The following is a 22,377-nucleotide window of genomic DNA, read 5'->3' as shown; positions in this document are numbered from 1 at the left end:
GTACTGTTTTCGGTGGGGCGTGTCGATCATAGAGCGTTGTCAGATATTCGTTAAATATGTTTACTTTAATGTCAATGTCGTCAACTGTCAGTAAGTTATATGGTGCCATGGAACAGCTAGTACATCTTCAGTGAACATACTGTAGTCAATTTTAGAGAGATCTCTGAATGTAATAGTCCTTGGCTTTGTCTTTCGGGTCTTTAGGGAGTAGGATATCTATATTAGGTCATGAGCTGAAATTCCTGGTACAGATGTCTGTCCGTGTTGTAGTACTTTGTCTGTATTCTTGACAATCATTAAGTCGATTGTTATGTGTGACGTAGCGGTGTGGTGAGTAGGGAGTGTTTGCAAAATGCTCATATCGCAAGACGTAGTCATGCTTAAAAGCTGCCGACATTCGGCATTGTTGTTTCCGGTGTCTGTGTTAAAGTCGCCCATGACAATTACATGTTCATATTGCGGGAGTACGCGTAACAATGCATTCTCTACGTCCTCCAAATGTCCAATCGCAGGTGGCTTGTACACCACACAGACAGCACATTTCTGATGGGCTACGATTATTTCCAAGAGCAAGAACTCCGGTCGTCTATTGTATTCGCTATCTGAACATGCAATTATCCTAGACTTTAAACTGGTTTTGACTATCGCTGCTACACCTCCTCCCCTCTTTCCAGCTCTGTCGTTCCGAAGTAAACAGTAGCCAGGTATGTTGAAAGTCTTCGAAGGGATCAGATCATGAAGCCAGGTTTCAGTGAGAAGGTAAATATTAAATACGTCCGGGACAAGTTCTTTAAGTTCGTGGAAATGGGCAGGCAATGAATGTACATTTAAGTTAGATGAGCTATATGGAGACCTTTAGAGAAAGAGGAAACTTTAGCTAGGAGCAGGTCTCTAGTTGAGTGAGAAGGAAGTGGGGTAATTCCAGAAGGGGTCAGTGGACAGTAGAGATGGGCGAAGTTGTTCTTTTTCCGGAACAGTTCCGGTTGTTCCGGTTCCGAAAAAATACTATGTTCCGAATAATAGTTCCAAAATAACAGTAAAAGGTTTAGGCAGTGGGGAATTAGAAAACATTAACGAACCTCATAAATGCTCATTCTAAAATTGGTTCCTCACTGTTAGTTTCATGCTTTACTCTTAATGTCTGTAAAGAACGCTGAAGGTAGTTTTTATCACAAAAAGTGGGTATTAATGAAACATGAGAAACACCTTAATTAAAATGAATTTAATTTTCAGGTGTGATCTGTTGTTAAATGTTTCATTTTTCAGGTATTTTACAGCCTAATAAATAAATTAGTTTCGAAAGACAGAATAACAGTTATAGATTAACTAAGAAGACAGGTACCAGTAAAATATGAAATATTTAGGCCTTGTTCAATAACATTTCGTGTATTGATATCGCCATGTTTTATATATCGGTATGTATAATAGTCTAACACTTCTTATGAACAAATTAGAGTGGATAGCACAACACAGACAGCCGTAAATCGCGCTAAAAGAATACTTTGACGATGCACGTGGTTTCACGCAGCAAGAATTCATACGAATAAAGATTAAAAATCAGTGCCATGCACACTTTCGCTGTCTGTCAAAATGCTGACGAGATGCGCGCCTCTACGTCTTACGGTTTCATATTTTGTGGATTCCTTCCCCTTCCATTGATGCTCCAGTGCAGTCAAGTTTCAAAGAACTTCGAAGTCAGTGCAGAGAAATAGCACTCACGTTCGCCCAGAGTCGGAACAATAAGCCAACCAGGATACGGAATACTGTTCTTTCGGAACAGGGTGTTGCTAGACCAGTCCCGCCGAGTGCAGGCGATACGGAACACTGTTCTTTCGGAACAGGGTGTTGCTAGACCAATCCAGCTGCGTGCTGGCGATACGGAACACTGTTCTTTCGGTACAAGGTGTTGCTAGACCAATCCAGCTGCGTGCAGGCAATACGGAACACTGTTCTTTCGGAACAGGGTGTTGCTAGACCAATCCAGCTGCGTGCAGGCGATACGGAACACTGTTCTTTCGAAACAGGGTCTTGCTAGACCAATCCCGCCGGGTGTACAGTAGAGCCCCCTTTCATAAAACATTTTTCACTAATATTATTAGTAAGAAATCAATAATATTAACTAATATTAAGAGTATTACGTTTCATAGAGTTATTAGGTAATAATATTAGTTATTATGAGTAAAAATTATTAGTAGATATTCCTAATAATATTTGTCAACAGTTTCAAGGACAATATGACTAATAAAAGTTACTCATATAATGGGGATTATTTCCATGAGTGTATTTCGACCCATAACCTATATTATTAGTGAAACCAAAGCGAGTGGACCGAGCTCGATAGCTGCAGCCGCTTAGGTGCGGCCAGTATCCAGTATTCGGGAGATAGTGGATTCGAACCCCAATGTCGGCAGCCCTGAAGATGGTTTTCCGTGGTTTCCCATTTTCATACCAGACAAATGCTGGGGCTGTACCTTAATTAAGGCCACGGCCGCTTCCTTCCCACTCCTAGCCCTTTCCTGTCCCATCGTCGCCATAAGACCTATCTGTGTCGGTGCGACGTAAAGCCAATAGCAAAAAAAAAAAAAAAAAAAAAAAAAAAAAAAAAAAAAAAAAAAAAAAAAAAAAGCAAAGTGAGTGGCATTTTAATATTTTGGCATAAAATTGTGAAGATCATTGAACGGGTTGACTCTGATTCAAATAGTGATGAGGAGCGAATGCACTGGTGGGGAACAAACATATGAATACAATGAGAGATTTACGTCGGATTGCAGAACATCTGAATATTTGCTTGACAAGAGAATGCAAGGAATGAAGCACTAACCTCAAAACAGCAGCTTCAGATTGCACTGAACTGGTTAGGTAGTAGTATACAGTAGCATTCTGTTTCTGATATACATGGTATTTCATAAACGACAGTCTGCAGAGTTATGTCAGCGCCAGATGACACCCTTCCTCATGATGTCGCATGTTGGTTAGCTGACTATGGCGAAGTGCTGCATTTGTCATATTCACTGAAGTTGGCGGTATTCCTTTAGTTTGTGGAGTACTTGGTGGAACGCCAGAAATTGATGCACCAAGTGCGTATGAACCAGCATTTGCTGATTGGTATGGGAAACATTCCTTGAATGTAACGCTCATATGTGGGCCAAATTTAGAATTATACAGTTGATAGCGTGGTTTGGCGACCACAAGGCTCATAGCTGAGTCCTGGCATTGCTCCCACTTACTTGTGCCACTTCCATCTATCCTATCCGACCTCCCTTGGTCAACTCTTGTTCTTTTCTAACCCCGATGGTATTAGGTTGCGAGGCCTAGGGAGTATTTCTTTTTCACGCCCTTCGTGGCCCTTGTTTTCCGTTTGGACGAAACCTTCATTTTTCGAAGAATCGGATCCCTTCCATTTTTTATCTCTGATTAGTATCATATAGAGGATGGTTTCCTAGTTGTACTTCCTCTTAAAACAATAATCATCACCACCACCACCACCACTTAGAATTCTATTATGTTGTGAGAATTGGCCTGGTAGTGTCAACGATGCTAGGGCTCTAAGGCTAAGTGACTTGAACAATAAGATGACTGATGGTTGGAGACCTTTCTCTGGTGCAGTTCTGTTCTGAGACTCAGTCTACCCTTTTATGCTCCGCTTATATCACCGGTAAACCAAGATGTTGCTAGTCCATCTCAACAGAGATTTTTAAGAGCACATAAAAAAGAAAAAGAAAGGAGGGTTATGGAGTGTGCAATAGGCTGCAACCCAAAAACTTTCCTCAAAGGACATTTCTTCTCTCACATTACTTTAAATCTTTTTACCGGTACCCATTCTCCTATGTACCGAAAGTCAGAACAACGAAAATATCAAGTGACCCTATTGAACATATGGATTAATATTCAGTTGTAGTCAAGCAATAGCCTACTGCTGGGAACAAACTCAAACCAAGAACATATGCAACAAACCGATTCTAACCTCCAATTGGATCAGCTGACTAATTAACTAATATTATGAGTGAGGACATTTTATTAGTCATGTATACACCTTTATGAAACACAATTTGGTAAACCAATAAATATTTTTATGAGTTCTAATAATATCAGTTAGTTTTATGAAACAGGGCGATACAGAACACTGTTCCTTCCGAACAGGGTTTTGGTAGACCAGTCCCGCAGAGTGCAGGCGATACGGAGCACTGTTCTTTCGGAACAGGATGCTGCTAGACCAATCTCGCTGGAGTGCAGGTGACACGGAACACTGTTCTTTCGGAACAGGATGTTCCGGCGTACTGTTCACTTAGAGACCAGTTACGAGTTCGGAACAGTTCCAAAATAACTGTTGTGTTCTTTTTTGCCCATCTCTAGTGGACAGTTGTCACAAGGTCGTGTTCTGTTTGTGGAGAGAGGAGGGGTGAGTGAGGCCTTGAAAGGGATTGTGGCTGGGAAGGAATGTCCAGTACTGTCAGAGGAGAGTAACCCATTAGTTCTCATTGCCACCTTATGAAAAATTAATAATTATATGAATGAGATAATCTAATTACAATGAGCTAATCTAATTAAATTACACTACGGTGGTATTTAAATAAAATGAAATATAATAAATAGAGATCAGAACAGTCAAGTGAATTGTCCGTTTAGTTGCTATCTCTATCCTCCGGTAAGTCACACAGCCGGTTAATGCGCACTTTGCCCCCACCAGGTTTCTTGATGATGATATCACCCTCTGCAGTCCAACAGTTGGCTACATGCAAACGGTGAATGGCGACCTTCAGTATGGAGAGTCTAGCGAACATGAGATCTTCGCGGATAGTAACATGAGTGCCCTTTAGTCTCCTTTTGTTACGTAATACTTCTTGTCGTGTACGATAGGAAGTGAACTTGAAAATGATAGGCCGAGTTTTCCCTAATGATTTAGGTCCAACACGGTGACTTTTATCAATATCATTGATGTTTATATTCACGCCTATATCTCTGAAGACATTTATAGCAAGTTCGTCTGTATTTTCTTGTGAGCTCTCCTGCACTCCAAAGATTCTAAGGTTATTTCTCCTACTATATTGTTCGAGAGAGTCGCTTGTTCATGGGTGAATCTATTGTTCGGCACATGCTGAAAGTATGTGGAGAAAAGGGAAGTACATACCTACAAATCCCACGTCGTTCCATCTTAAGCGATGGGTCGGCGAACGAGGCTTCTCCCCCAGTTGTGGTCTCTGAACTTCTGGTGTCAAGCTGGTCGTACAGATCCTGGTAACGACGATATTTTGCAGCAGCTGCTGCTCTTTTCCCTGCTGATTTCAGCACTTATATCTCTGAAGGTCAGTATCCAGGCATGTCTTCCACCAAGTCTTAAAGGCTACCTTTTTCTCCTTGACAGCTAGTTAGACTTCATCATCTCCCCACCAGATCTGTTTATCAATGTATTTTCACTCGGGTTTTGTTTTTCCCAGAGTTACTGTTGCTGCCTGATGTATCTGTTTTGCAGCATCTTCCCACATGTCCTCAACTGACTGGTCAGGCTTCACTAAGAAGTTGGTTAAAGCTGTCTTCACTTCGTTCTTGTGGACATTCATATTTTCACCACCTGATGCACTGAGGTCCAGTTTTAGGTGTCTTAGGATGTTTGACAGTTTTTCGAATATCCAGAACAAGCTACCGGTGTCGGGGGCAATACTGTTATATGGGATCACTTTGGTATCCATTACCATCTTCAGATCTTGTTATCGAACCATCCAGTAATCGATCTAAGATACAGTTTTACACTAATAAGATTTATACAGGTAATCCGCAGCATACTGAATTTTAATCATCCTCTTGCTTGAAGTGATTAAGTGCAGCACTCAGAAGAACAATTTTTGTAAGTTTCAATGGTGTGAAACACCCTGAAACACTCCGGGAAATGCAAAGCCACCAAGTACTTTCAGAGTCGTATCTCATTAAAATTTTCTTGCTTGTGTTGCTTTCAACATAGTCACAGCATGGTTTAGGGTTATAAGCCTTGAGAAATGTTCCCAGTGAACTCATATAGGATGCCTATTTTTTCCCCTGTGAATAACTGATCGGCAAATCTGTTTCTTTCAATAGCTCTCTCATCCCATAAAGAGTTGTGAATCACGTGTTGAGAAATGTGTAGATTGGAGGATTTGGAAGGAGGGTCCTGTTTATGATGGGTTTTATTCCAGAATTTCATATAAATTCATATTTGGATGGTTTATCACCTGTTTTATTCCATTTCCAGCCATCTTCCTTTGTCTTTTTGTAGGCAGGATGGACTTCATTATCATTGCCACTTTCAAAGGCGTCATCACTCTCATGTGAATTTTTTTATTATGATGCTATAATTTTCACTGCTAGTCAATAAAACTGTTTAATTTTCTAAGACTACATCACTGCCCACTTCATTCTGACTATCCCATAATATACGTTCGATTTCATTCCTTGTAATACAATGTTTACTACGGCCGGCAATTTCTGCTGATTATCAAGGGGGTAATCACCCTAATTGATAAGCGATTGCCTGCTACGTGACGCTATCTATGATGTTCGTTCCAACTTCAGGAGAGAGAGCAGTTTCTCAGCTTTCAGATGGTATACTGCATGTCATGCCATCTATGGACAGAAGGCTTGAACTAGTTGCAGAAAGCTTACCTCTCAGTAGACCGCCTCACATGAGGCGTCTGTGTATGAATGGTCGCTGCACCCGCGGCCGCCTGGCAGGCAGCGAAAAATGCCAATAGTGATACTCAGTTCAATGTATGTCATATATACACAATGTATATCATTAAAATAAATTTTTAAAAAAACCCCTACAGTTTCCTAACATACATCCTGAATTCAAAGATGGTTATTAAATAATTTGGTGGCCCTACCTTCCTATATGTAGCAGTGAATAGCCTTATGCTTTATGAATGTATTGCTAATCCCATACTCGCACAGAAGTCCAGTAAATGCTTCGCATTTCTATTGAGTTTCATGTCTTCCTCACATTTACCCATCACCACCTCAGAGCCTTCAGTTCTATTTTCGATTCTTGCAAAGAAATCACCCATTAGCACTGTCCTATCCTTACTGGTGACCTTAAACATGATCTTACTTAAGGGCTTCATAAAACTTGTCAATTTCATCCTCATCTGCATCCCCACATGGTGAAGACACTGCAATTTTCATCCTAATTCCTCCAACTGTTATATCTATCCACAACATTTACTCATTTACGTGCTTAATAGAAACTGTTACATGCAATAGTAATTCCTGATGTACAGTCCTATTCCACACTCTGCTCTTTCCTTTTTAACACCTGTTAAGAACACTTTATGCCTTTGCTGGTGAGACAGTGTGTTTACAACCTACTATAGCTCCTGGTACAATTTTCAAAAAAATTGTTACTTTAATTTAACTTTCTCATTCACATGCTTGACTTTAACAATTTCAACGTGAGTGAGGTATGATCGATGCTAGTAATGCAATCACTTATTCAGCCAGTCCCTGTTATGAATGGTGTGAAAATGTTGCTCATCGGGTTGGTTGGTGAGCACATTTCAGTGGGCTTGGCAGACTGATACATAACAGCAATACCTGGACCAGTAAGGAAAGCAACAGGGAAACAACATCTGTCCTCATTTCCCTTGCATGCTTCTTCAGCGATTCAACCAGCCTTTGAACCGAGTACTCAACATACAAGAACCCTTTATAATCTGCTCATCTCTTCCTCCTTACCTTCCCTTAACTAAATATCATTAACTCCAAACACGTCCATTCAGTCAGTTCCATAAGCCCATTAATATTGAAACAAAAATGAAGCAAGAAAGGCTCGAGATAAAGAAATTCAGAAAGGAGATGAAAAAGATGAATTAAAAATGAGTGAATTACAACAGACATATAGAGATTGCAGACTGCGAGTGAAACTAATGGTAGCAGAAGAAAAAGCAATGTCTTGGATTGATTTTACAAATGAATTGGAAGAAGATAGTAAAGCAAATTCCAAATTGCTGTACAGTGTTATTAGAAATACCAGGAGTAATTATAAGCAAATAACGGCTTTACAGAAACCAGAGAGGAGCATCACTGGGGAAGACAAAGAAATAAGAGAAATTATGAAATTGTACTTTGAGAATGTATACAATGGTATAAAGAAGGATTCCAATCCTAATGCACAGATTCAGTCAGCTGCAGTGATACTATATCTGAAGAAACCACACCAACTTGGAGTGAAGTAGAATCAGCCCTTAAAACTATGCACAATGAACGAGCTACTACTACTGGCTTTGATGAACTAAGTGCAAGGATGGGGTCACTGTAGTCTACTATGTTGCAATGCAGGCAGAAGCAGAAACTTCCTCCCCTCATCATAGGAAAGTTCGAAAAGTCACGATGTTTTAAGGGCATCAGGCACTTTCCGTGCAAGTACAAGGCATCTAAAAATGCAAACAGTACAGTAATCCAAAAAATTAGGTGCTTGCACAGAGGAGCAAGCATAACCTGTCCCTGTCTTTGAATCGTGTTTTTTTCTTTTGTTGCGTGAGATTATGTTTGCCAGTGAGTTATGCAAGTACACTATTTGAGTAATGTAAATGCACCTCTTTGATTACAATTTGGAAATAGTTTTTTCCATGGCATTTGAAAGGTTTAAACTTTTAATCTAGGTGATTGCATGCATTAATGGGTCTTTGAATACTATGTGATGTGGCAAGGGTTGGTGGCATTTCTGAATTACTAGAGAATTGCCATGGGGGGAAATAGTACAAAGATAGAGTCTCAGCCCTACATTGAAATGCAGACGGAAGCGAGACACTTCCTTCCATCGTCATAGGAAAGTAAGATAAACCACGATATTTTAAGGGCATTGGGTACTTTCCGTGCAAGTACAAGGAATCTAAAATGCATACAGTACAGTAATCCAATGAATAAAGCACTTCTACAAGGGAGCCAGCATAGAGTTCTCCTTGTCTTTAAATCATGTTCTTTTTTTTCCTTCTTTTCTTCGTTATGTGAGGTTATGTTTGCCAGTGAGTTATCCAAGTATATTACTTGAATACTGTAAATGCACCTTGTTGGATACATTTTGGAAATAGATTTTTCAATGGCATTTGAAATGTTTAAACTGTGATATTCAAGGTTAATTGCACGCAGGAACTGGTCTTAGAATATTTTGTGATGGGGCAAAGGTTGGCATTCCTGAATTACGAGTTAGCGGTTAATTCAAAATCATGTAATTCGAAGTCTGATTTTTGCGTCCTAACGACTTTGAATTAACGAGGTTTCACTGTATTTGTATAACCTTTTAAGATTGTAGAGCAGTTGTTCGTTATGCCTCTCCTGGCTCAGAGCAGAATATAGTGGTGTGAATGTTGCATGGTTCAGTGTTTGCTCCCATGCGTGCTCTGTTCATATTTTTGTTTCTCACTACAACAGGGGTCTGTTTGATTCAAGTAGCTATGTATAATGAAGACAAGGATTCTTCATTGCTTACATTTGCAAGTAGCTTCTTTTGAGTTTTCGCAAAAAGGCAACACGTGATGGTTTGGGAGATGAGAGGTGGATTGGATTTTTATGCTTCATCAACAGTATTATGAAAAATATGTTGATGACTCCAGGAGGAGGCACAATTTTGATTGCTACAGTAAAACCTCGATGCATCGTTTTTCAAGGAGGAGAAGGAAAATAGGGATGGATGCGGGAAAACGATGAATATGGATAACATAAAAAATAGGGGGGAAAGCAAAATAATAATAAACAGCCACTTTATCTGGACATTTTTCATCAGGAAAATCTCATATTATAACAGCGACGATGGGGTGTGGCTTCCGGACAGGCCTGGTGCAAGTCTTTCGAACTGTCGTGTGATACGCGATTTACGGGCCTATGAAAATGCGGCCTTATTTATGATGAATTCTAATGCTGAAGTCGGCACAAACATGCAGCCCCTGAACCATCGAAATTAACTAAGGAAAGTTAAAATTTCGACCCGATCGGGACCCCTTGGGCCAAAGGCCAACACGTGCTAACCATTTAGCCATGGAGCCGGACATGCTCATCCTATCGGCATTGAAATATTGCAACTATGATATACGTGATGAAAATAAAAAGCTTGAACTTTACATTGTTTCGTTTCACTTTCCTTTACATCTAGTAATAATTGAAAACCTTTAAGGTTAGTTTTCTTATTGCAAGTTAATGATATACGTGGATATTATAGTGATAACCTAAGTTTGGGAAAGATTCTGTAGACCCTTTGCGGACGATAGGTTAGAGATCCAACACGGCGCGGTTTGAATGTCGTCACAGGGGTCAGAAATTCAACACGGCGCGTCTCGGATGATGTCACAGCGAAAAGATTATTGGTCTGGCTTGGTTAGGTCCGGTTTGTAACAAGACGATTGGGCGGGGGGCAACAAAGCGGTCAACAGGTCTCTAGCATCCCACACAGTCCACAGGGCACGATGAGATTAATCACCCTTTGATGAATTAAGAAGTACCCAGCGCATGCTGTAACGATTTTAAACTGTGTGATTGAGCTATTTTCAACAAAGGTGGCAGCCCTAGTCGGCCAAACACAGAAAATGGTGGCAAATCTGAGTTTTTACAATGCCTTCATATTAATTCCTTTAAATAAGAATACTTCTATGGGTCTGTTAGTGGGTCGCGGCAAAGCATTGGCGCCAGGAGACTCTTAATGAGGTTGCGCATGAATAACCTGCGCACAGCACTACAGCCTACAAGATCCTTGCTCAAGGGTAGCAACTCTGAATCGCTCCCACATTCCCGAATACCAGGTTGTCACTATTATATGATAAGAGTATTGCACTGTTGCTTTAAATTACAAAACTTTTGCATATATTTTTCTTACGTACGATTGATCATTAGGGAAAATTATGGCCGGGAACAAATATTTTTTGACGATCAATGTGATAAATCCATAGTTTGAGGAACGATAAATGTGGGGAAATTTAAGATTGTTTTATATGGAATATTTATAGGACCGAATAAATTAAACAATGAATACGGGAAAACTACAGTTCTGGGAACGATGCATTGAAGTTCTACTGTATTTGCTTTGCTGCATTAACCTGTCCTCGATTATATGTGAGGAATATATATTATTTTTTTTTTGCTAGGGGCTTTACGTCGCACCGACTCAGATAGGTCTTATGGCGACGATGGGATAGGAAAGGCCTAGGAGTTGGAAGGAAGCGGCCGTGGCCTTAATTAAGGTACAGCCCCAGCATTTGCCTGGTGTGAAAATGGGAAACCACGGAAAACCATCTTCAGGGTTGCCGATAGTGGGATTCGAACCTACTATCTCCCGGATGCAAGCTCACAGCCGCGCGCCTCTACGCGCACGGCCAACTCGCCCGGTATGTGAGGAATAAGAGTTTGATCAGTTGTATGGGGGCATTTCATCTTTTTTTTATTTATTTATTTATTCAGGATCAGCAACAGCATAACGCCGAATTACAACGATCTGAGCTATGTACAACAGATATGACAGATATATCTTGCCATAATGCTTGGCTGGAGGCTTCGGCCGAGTGTGTGGGGGTTATTTTGCTCTACGCCAGGATCCCTTTCTCCTTTGTTTTCTCATTGTGATACAGTATTTATTTTAATATTGCTTTTGCCAGACACCATATAAGAGGGAAGGCGTTTTAATTCCATGTGCGTCCATCTTGTTTTTTTCTGTATGTCTTTGAGGCCCCTTTCCCTTTTATTCATGACATTATCTTTGATACATCTATTTCTTTCTCTTACGGCAAGGGATCGTTTCTTTTCTCTTTGGATTTCAAACTGTTGAGTGGCTGGAAGGTTTTGTGTGCGAGAGTAAAAGGGACTCCTTACCTTTTGGTAGAAGATAGTTGTTACACGTTCTTGGTAAAAGAAATGGGTAGTATATGAATGAGCTACTGCAACGCATAGTTTTACCTTTTTGTTTTATTTGAATCTATCAAAGGAACCAATGTATTGCTTATCTGCGAGTTTAAAAATACAAGAAGTAAATGTTTCAGTGATTTATGATACTGACGTTTTTATTATCAGATCCAGTGTATGTCTCCCTTATCTTGCAAGAATGTCTGTGAGTAGCTGTTGTTGATATTCATTTAGTTCATTGATATTGTACTTCTGTATCGTATTAATTTTCTTCCCTCCTGGTTGCTATCTTTTGCCCTTCTTGACTTTCTTATATGTTAACACATTGCTGCCAGATGCTTGAGCTTGTCACATACCCTGTGGACCAGACATTTTTCTACTAAGCATACTAGGGTGCACTTGGTTACAAAAATGTACATAAATATTAAACCAGTCAAGATTTTATCTTTAAAGTTGGTGGATCTGCCTTTACAAAATCATCTTCAGCGTCAATTCCTAACACATCATTAATGTTTACATTGTTGTCATCATCAGAGTCACTTGAATAATTAAGCACACTAGGTAAATTACGGCGTGTAGAGGCATGAATATCACTTCCACTATCACTCTCACATTCGGTTTCCACTAATTCATTATCACTATATCCATTTGAACGATCATCGGGATATAATTCTTCTAAAATATCGTCGTCAGCTAACACCGTATTCCGCAGGCGCTCCATCTTGTCATTGACTGAACCGGCAGAAAGAAAGTTGACATTTCGAAACTAAATCAAAGAATAAAAGAGGCCGTATATAAAAGAAAAGTGGCAGATATATATCTACGATTTATTCTACTCAATGTGCAAGTACAAAATAGTTCAATATATGGTCAAGAGATGTCACAGAAAGACCGAAACAATGTCGTGAATAAAACCGAGATTTCTCGGGGCCCGTCACCCATGTGTTAATAAATCTTGGAGTTTTACCTTATACTACTTTTCATTTGTAAGATTGTCCTAATAGATGTTTCGCAGTAAGGTTCGACGAATTTGAATTTGGGCTATTCTGCGCCTGTCTTAAGTCGAATGTTTCTAAGGTTTCTTCTACCATTTATGTTTTTTTGTTTTTCTTTGACCTTTTATGCCGTATTTAATCTTGGTGTGAGTCCGGGCAGGTTCAACATTGAATTCCATTTTGTTCACCAAGCTGTTTCCAAAGAGTACCTTGCCTGTCAAAAGGAAGTAGTCCCAGTAAGAATCTTTCTTCATAACATGTTTTTCACATGCATTCAAGCTGATTCTGAGGAAAATCTCATAAAACATGGTGGACTGTTAAGTTCTACCTGCCTGAGCACAAGGAGGGTCACAACTTGGAATATATCCAAGATGCCCACTCCTATTCCATACAGACTGGTACCCTGACTCGCAGGACCACTTACTGGACCACTTAGCCATTCTCCATGGTTCACGAACTAGGACATGACTACAGTAACCCACACCATGAACTAAATTTCTTCACCTCCCACTATTTTTGCTAGTGGCTTTACGTCGCACCGACACAGATAGGTCTTAGGTCTTATGGCGATGATGGGATAGGAAAGGGCTAGAAGTTGGAAGGAAGTGGCCGTGGCCTTAATTAAGGTACAGCCCCAGCATTTGCCTGGTGTGAAAATTTGAAACCATGGAAAACCATCTTCAGGGCTGCCGATAGTGAGATTTGAACCCACTATCTCCCGGATGCAAGCTCAAAGCTGCGGGCTCCTAACCGCATGGCCAACTCACCCGGTCCACCTCCCACTATATGAAAATGCTAAACCTAAGTACTAGCATAAGAGGAGAGTAACAAAAATCTCTACTTTCCCAGTAAGATGTTATTCTCTGTCTTACCTACAAGCATGCACACAGGATCTGATGGGGGGATCTGTAATTTGGATGCATGCAAAAGTTTTGAAATGATAAGTCAGATCCTTGTCATTTGCATTCAAAAGGTATTAATCTGGTGGTGTTTAAAAACTAGCTTCTGTTGACTGAGGATTAACAAAGCATACTTTATATTTTTTTCTGTGAATCCATGAGGTCAACACACAAAATAAGTTCCCTATGCAGTAAACATTTTTCAACAGAAATCCAGTAATCGTAACATAAATGTATACTGTCAAACCAAAATAATGGAAAAAAATTATTAACAAGTTATTGCATGTGAAGTGGAAGAATCAGAGAAAGAATATTTTCAAATCATCAGAAATGATCACAAGTGTTTTCCACATGTATTCAAGGCGATTCTGAGGAGAATCTCATAAAACAAATAGCTCAAAATTATATAAGCAGGAATATATGTATTTGTAGTAATCAGCCCAAAGGCTGATTTGATCTTCAAAAGCGTCGCCATCAATTGTTAGTGATGGCCTACGCATCACTAAAAAGGCATACGAGGGAAATTAGGAGCGAGGTAGTTGCAAGAATGTATGCAAGAATAAAACAACTGAATTCCACAAGCCTGAGATGTCTGAGAATATGCGCATAATCTAGCAGCAAACTATGAGGGTAGCCCAGAAACTAATGCACCACAACATTTTTCTTCAACAATTATTTACTGAACACAATGAAACTTATACACAAGAAAGAATTTTGTTTGTTCTACACTCCCTATTTTTCCATGTAATCTCCTTCCAGTTATATGGCCTTCCTCCAGCACAACACAAAGGCATGTATACCCTGTCGGTACCACACCTTGTTCTGTTCATGAAGCCATTTCTTCACTGTGCGGATCACCTCTTCATCATCATGACCTTCCCAGCAGAAGTAGTTGCTTTGAATTTTTTCTTCTGTGGAGAGTCAGGATGGTGCCATTTCATTGATTGCAGTTTTGTTTTGGGCTCAAAATGGTGAACTCAGGTTTCATCACCCTTCACAATCTGTTGCAACTCCGAAGAAATGTTTTTCTGATAGTTTTATGTTCCTCCGTAAGATGGCGCAGAACCCATCATGAACAATTTTTTGCGTAATCAAGAGCACTGATGATTACATCTAAACTTCCTTTGCCAATTGACAGCTCCTGCGCCAAATGCCGAGTCGTTTTGCGTCGGTCCTTGTGAATGAACACATCAGCATACTGTATCTTGTCAGGTGTGACAAGCGTGGGTGGCCTCCCCAACCGCTGCAAGTCTTGGAGCTCTGCCGAACCACTTTTATATGGTCTCAACTTTTGTGCCCAGCGACTAACTGTACTTCTGTCTACTACTGATGCTCCATAAACTGCACAAAAACATTTGTGGTTGTTTTCAACCGTTTCTTTCTCCACAGTGAGAAACTGAATGACGATATGCTGCTTGTAAAATACATCGCTTACAGACGCCAAGTTGAACCACTGCTGCAAGTAAGCTATCTGTCGGAAGAAGACGAAACTTTGCAAGCGCACTCCAAAAACTTAAAAAAAAATCATATCTAAAGTTTTGCATTCGTACCATTGTTGGGGGCTGGGAAAAAAATTGTGGTGCATTATTTTCAGGGCCACCCTCGTATTGAATTGTAACAAGATAATCTATAGTAGTAAACTTAAACTGAACCTTGAGGAACAATGATAGAAAACATATAACTGGCACCTTGTCCTAACAGTGCAACTAAGCAAGGCAACGTCACAGCAGTGCAGGAACATATAAATAAGCATGCAAGTTCTCACCTCAAAAATGTCTTGAACTGACATCTGACACATGTTTCGTACTTGTGGTGAAGGTTGTGATGGTTCATCAGGAATTCTCAACATTTTCTTGAGCAGTTCTGTACTTGTGTCACTCACCTGGCAGAACATACAGTCAATCACTCGAGGTAGAGGGAAGAGGAACAAGGAAGGTATAAATATAGAGTCGTCATCATGAAAAACCATCAAATACCAAAGCCATATTGAAACACGATCAATTGATGAGCAAATGCTTACCAGGTCAAAAACACCTCTTTAAAATATAACAAAGTTATAATGAAATTTTAAATTGAAATTAACACCCAGAACAATCACCTACAAGAAGCCTAGGCCTAAATCTAAATTACTTCTTTTACACAAATTCAGAGTTAATTACAAAGGTGCAGAAAAGACATTACTTAATAGTTCAGGAACATCCTAATAAACTGTGCTCCTTTTAGATAACACTTTTGTTTCAAATTTCTATAGGGCTACTTTCGAAAGTAGGAACATGACACATTTGATGGGAACTTGGGAGAGATGAGCCACATAGCTGTGTGTAATATCAGCTGATTTGAACTATGAGCTATACTATGTAAATACTGCAGACCACAACTCAAGACGTGCAAGCTGCACAGTGTTAATATGCATGCATCAATAAATCTCTAAATGCATCAAATCTTTATATGAATAAATACTATGCAAACTACATTGTTCTCATTACTGACAACATACTTAAAAATATTTAAAAGCAGAAAACGATCTACAAGTATCCTAATTGAAGGATGTATAGACACTCTCCAGACATTATATAATGCTGAATATCCATTATTTAGCTCAATGCATAGCTGCGTGTGTTACACCCATACTTATACTTCTTGAAGTGTCATATTCTCAATGGATGTTGGTGATTAATCTGGTCAGGGCTTCCCACCTAACAGCTGCTCTAAATAGGTCAGCTGATAATGAATTGGACCAATGACACAGGTTTCACAACCAAGAAATGTGTAGTTGTCCCGCACCTCTTCTTCCTTTTACTTTACCTTGCGGTATGAGGAATTAATGGTATTCCTCATTATGAACAATGTGGCCAAAGTCTGCTATCTTCCTTTCTTTGATTATATGCATTGCAACTGTTTTCTCATGCCCTACAAAGGCAATTACTGTTTAGTTATTATGGCCAAGAGTGTTCATCCCTTCACACTGTAAGACAAAGTGGAGAAGACATAACACTTCTGGATTCCGTTTCCAAGATCGTTTAAGTTCAGTTTACATACTTTCTTCATCTGATAGAATGCGAGTGCCTTTTCAATTTGGATGTTTATTTCTAGATACGGGTCCCATCTCTCATTTAGTGAACATCGAAAATAATCTATTCTCTGTACTCATTGCAGTTGTTTTCCATCGACAGAGATCAGATTATAATTGTCACAGGTCTTATTTATGATAATCATTTTTGTTTTCAGTGCGTTAAGATGTATTCTATTTCTTTCACTGACACTATCTGAAAAAGCACAGTAGAAGTCCGATTTTTCGTAACAGTTGGGAAAAAATCCATACACATTAAAATTGGTATGAAACAGTAATATATCCACAAGGACGCACATAAAAAGCTGTCAGTTGCGTACACTATTTATTTACGACTTATCTGCACATTATACGCACATAACCTAATAAGCTGCCTTCATAACAAAACACTATTACGAAATAATAAGAAGAATAAGTCTGCCACCTTGAAACATTTGATTGCTACAGAAACATGTCGGCAGAATCACAATACGAACTCACAAATACAACTCTCACTCACAAGACTGTCTCTTTATATATGTTGCCTGGCCAGGTTAGAAAAATATGACGCAACGTATCTTCTCGTGAATTCTAGTGTCCAATAGCATAGTTACAATGTAAGGAAGGTTCTACATAGTTCTCGTCGTACATTCTGGATATTACAGTGTGTTGCACAATATTATAATGGATTATACATCATTTATACAGGTAATAATAAATTATATACCATTAATTACGGATTCTTACATTAACTAAACTCATATTAATATATATACATGTTTCATGATATAACCTCACAAATACAGTAATATGATTGTACCTAACTACATAAATAATAATAATAATAATAATAATAATAATAATAATAATAATAATAATAATAATAATAATAATAAATGGATGTAAACACTTCATCTGCCTGCTGTCATTTCTTGATGGATACAGTAATTTTGCATCCATCTCTTGGCACAGACCAGAGTAAAGTGTAGCTTCCACCGAAGTCCCAGTCAACACCCATGGCTGTGACAATATGGAAGCTGCTGAGGTATGGGTAGTGCTGAGTACTGACATTCAGAGCATGACGAGTGCATCTGAGTGTTTTGAAAGGTGTTGCTCATAGGGTCAGTCGTGCTGCAATAGTACTTTCTGACCCAGCGGGGAAAGCAATGACAAACTACCTCACTCCTCATCTTGCCTAGAACACCTCATTTTGGTGCTACCATTGGTTTTTGGGGTTTCCTTACAACCGCATAACCCTTGATGGTGCCATTTGAAGATCCAACCATCCTCTGGGCTGATGACCTAACAGACACATAAACACTTCATAGCCATACCTCACAATTACACTAGAGTCCCGTTAATCCGAACCCCGTTAATCTGAAAGTCCGGTTAAAACTGAAATATCCGTTTAAAAAAAATATCCTTATTGAAATGAAAGAACATAAGAATGAGGATTTACTTGCATTTTATTAGTCATATTTCACTAGAATAACTTAATGGAAACATAATTACTCATCATAAACCATCAATCACTGGTCGTTTATCTTGACAAAGTGGTTAGTTTTTTTTGTCATAGTGATTGGAACCTACTCGAAGATGTAGTGTTAAACCAGCGTCTCATAAACATCACATCAGTAACCGCTAAAGAATGGACATTTTAAATTACAGTATCTACTGTACTGTATTTTATAAACTATTTTCCTCAGACGGTTGAGGCGCTGACCTTCTGACCATAACTTGGCAGGTTCGATCCTTGCTCAGTCCGTTGGTATTTGAAGGTGCTCAAATACGTCAGCCTCGTGTAAGTAGATTTAATGGCACGTAAAAGAACTCCTGCGGGAGGAAATCCCGGCACCTAGGCATCTCCGGAAACCGTAAAAGTAGTTAGCGGGATGTAGAAACAATAAGATTATTATTAGAAAATGTTTTCCGGTTAATCCAAAAATTTCGTAATCTGAACAGACTCCAGTCCCAATTAGTTCGGATTAATGAGACTCTACTGTAATAATAATAATAATAATAATAATAATAATAATAATAATAATAATCATCATCATCCTTCGAGCTTGATATTGGCATTATTTACCCATGGGTTAGAGAATATTGTTTTCAAGTTATATCAATCTATCACACTTGTGTCAATATCCTCCCTATAACTTGAAACAATTTCAACAGTCTATCACACTCGTCGACTTTGCCTTGGTCGTAAATTGTATCTTCTCTCTTCCTCAATGTCGCTGGATGTGCACTCCTTCTCTTGATTGGATTGTATATAATTTGTCTGTCTGTTAGGTCATCAGCCCAGAGGCTGGTTGGATCCTCAAATAGGATCCCTAAAGGTTATGCGGTTATAAGGAAACCGCAAAAACCAATGGCAGCACCAAAATGAGGCATAATAGGCAAGACGAGGAGTGAGGTAGTTTGCCATTGCTTTCCTCACTGGGTCAGAAAGTGCTATTGCAGCACGACTGACCCTATGAGCAACACCTTTCATAACACTCAGATGCACTAGTCGTGCTCTGAATGTCATTACTCAACACCACCCATACCCCAGCAGCTTCCATATTGTCACAGCCATGGCTGAGACTGGGACTTCGGTGTAAGGTACATTTTACTCTGGCCTGTGCCAAGAGATGGGTACAAAAGTACTGTATCCATCAAGAAATGGCAGCAGGCAAGTATATAATTTAATTTCACACAAATTGTTTATTCCACCTATTCAATACTTTATATTATTTGCAATGCATATATTTACATTAAACTGAGTCACTAGGGACTAGTTTCGACCCTACTTGGGGTCATCATCAGCCTTAATTAAGTACACAATTTTTGGAGCATGTTCTAATACAATACCTTCTCATAAAGTAATAAAACTAGTAATATGAGCTATATGTACAGTGTAATAACATTCGTTATGATATGTTGTTAGATACACGAATTGTTACATGAATATTACAATATTTTGTGACACAGATTCATTACATTAAAAGTATACATTTTCATTAAAATGTTCAAATGTACAAATGTTGTCAGTGAATTCTGAGAATTGGAGTTCAATTGTACTTTGCATCAATTTTATGATGGCGCTTGAAATATTACATGAACATTAAAATATTGCATTAACACTCCGAGTACAATATCCAGTTATTTTTATGAAGTTATATAGCTTGATTGTACTTTGCATCAACTGAGTGAAATTTTTCTTTTCTGACACTGGCGCAGAGGGTAATAGATAACTTGTTCGAAGTCCAAATGGTAATGTAGCTTGCAAGGGTTCAGTAATACATATATGCAGACTGGATATAAACAAATCCTTGAAAGTCTTATAGAATTGCAAGAAAGCTCTGCATACGGTGGATTGAGTGGATGGAATTCTCAGTCCATAGCGGAAACAAATGGAACCTGATGACGAGAAAAAAAAAAGAAAGTCAGAGTTAACGCAAAGTTTGCGAAGAAAAAGAAGAGGATAGTAAAATGAAGTGTGGAAACACTCACCTTGCACAGCAGTGTGTGCAGCTTGGCTGCAACTAGTATGAGTGTGTGTGTTGAACAGGGAAAGAGGAGGAAGGAAGGGGAGGTGGGGGGAGCTAACGGGTTGAGCAGAGTGGCGGGGGGAGGGAAGTGAAGAGGGGGAAGGGGAGTAACTTAAGGCAGAGCCAAAGGATGAGGGAGTGATGGAAATTGCTTCGGCGAAGTATCTTTAATTAAACTTAGGAATGAATTTTGGTCAGCCAAATTATTATTTCTGAGAAAAGTAATGAATAAATCAAATAGAATGTTGGATTTCTCCGAGATTTTGTTGAGGTTGTAAGTGGCATTAAATTATTGATATAGGTTTATGTAGTAGTTTTCCATTATATTGAGTAAAGGACCCTGTTTGCTAATTCAAGAATGTCCATATCCTCTTCGATATTGGTAAATTTATGGTTATAATCAAACGTGTTGGCAGATAGTTGAAATTTTATTATATTTTATTACGTTGATATGCCTTTGCTGGCAGGACCTAGTGTTTACAGTGCACTATGTCTTCTGGTATGGGCTAGAACAATTTTGTTACTTTCATTGATCTGTCTCTGTCTTATCCTTGACTTTGACAATGTGAAAGTGACTGAGGTATGAGTGATGCTAGTAATGCCATTCCTTATGCTGCCAGTCCCTGCTATGAATGGTGTGAAAATATTGCTCATAGGGTTGGTTGGTGCATGCATTTCAGTGGGCTTGGCAGACTGATTGTAATAGCAACTTCTGGCTCGGTGAGGAAAGCAACGGGAAACTACCTCACTCCTCATTTCCCTAGTACGCCTCTTCAGTGACGCCTAGGCCATCTATGACAGCTGATGGCAGAGCTGTTGAGGATCCAACCAGCCTTAGGGCTGAAGACTGAACATACATACATACATACATGCTCGTTGTGTCTTATATTAAAATTTCTTCCGGTCTGACCTACGTACGAAATATTATTAGAGGTATTACATTTGAGCCTGTAAACACCCGATTTTGAGAAACTGCTAATCTTATTGATATGTGACGTATTATGTAAAATGTTAATATTTTTATTATTGGTTCTGAAAGCTATTTTAACAACTTGCTTCTTAAAAATATTAGTAATCTCGTGAATTTCTTTGTTAGAAGTGAAGGTGGAGAATGATACAGATTTAGGTACGTCTTTCCTGAGTGTTGTTTTAGGGCGATGTTTATGTTTGTTAATTATACTTTCTATGAAATGACTGTTGAAGCCGTTAAAATTTCCTACACTGTGGATTATGTTCAGTTCGTTTGATAGATCCTTTTTGGTCATAGGTATGTTGAAAGCTCAATTAACTAGGCTGTTATATGTCACTTGTTAATGGGACTGGAGTTGCGTTGAGACTTGACAAATAGTAGAATAGTAGAACCTACTCTATCCGCTTCTACTATTCATCAAGACTCAATGGACCCCCAGTCCCATAAATGAGCCACACATAACAGCCTAGTTCACAGAGTTTTCAACATACCTATGACCAAGAAGGCTCTATCAAATGAACTGAACATAATCTGCAGTATAGGAAAATTTAACGGCTTCAGCAGTCATTTCATAGAAAGTATACTTAACAAACAAACATTTTTTGCCCTAAAACAACACTCAGGAAAGAAGTACCTAAATCTGTATCATTTCCCACCTTCAATTTTAAGAACAGAATTCACAGGATTATTAATATTTTTAAGAAGCAAGGTGTTAAAATAGCTTACAAAACCAATAATAAAAATATTAACATTTTACATAACACGTCACATATCAATAAGATTAGCAGTTTCTCAAAATCAGGTGTTTACAGGCTCAAATGTAATACCTGTAATAATATTTCGTATGTAGAGAACACCGGGAGAAATTTTAATATAAGATACCACGAGCATATCAACGCAATAAGTTATAATAAATTTTCAGCTATCGGCCAACACGTTTGATTATAACCATAAATTTACCAATATCGAACAGGATATGGACATTCTTGAAATAGCAAACAAGGGTCCTCTATTACAAGTAACAACTCTCATTATTGTTCCGTATTGAAGATGACGTTAGGCATAGATATCAAGGATAGTT

The 22,377-nt window shown here is 38.9% G+C and overlaps 1 protein-coding gene across 1 annotated transcript in view; it reads right to left on the bottom strand.

The window, feature by feature from the left end:
* pcm (pacman) overlaps window positions 1-22,377 on the bottom strand; it is a 668,873-nt gene that overhangs the window by 125,093 nt on the left and 521,403 nt on the right. Inside the window, exon 28 of the mRNA XM_067150369.2 lies at window positions 15,510-15,626. Within this exon, the coding sequence (XP_067006470.2) occupies window positions 15,510-15,626 (117 nt within the window). The remainder of the gene's footprint in view (window positions 1-15,509; window positions 15,627-22,377) is intronic.

The sequence above is a fragment of the Anabrus simplex genome, chromosome 6 (assembly GCF_040414725.1).
Source record: "Anabrus simplex isolate iqAnaSimp1 chromosome 6, ASM4041472v1, whole genome shotgun sequence".
NCBI lineage: Eukaryota > Metazoa > Arthropoda > Insecta > Orthoptera > Tettigoniidae > Anabrus > Anabrus simplex.
This window is presented reverse-complemented; position numbering and strand designations above follow the sequence as displayed.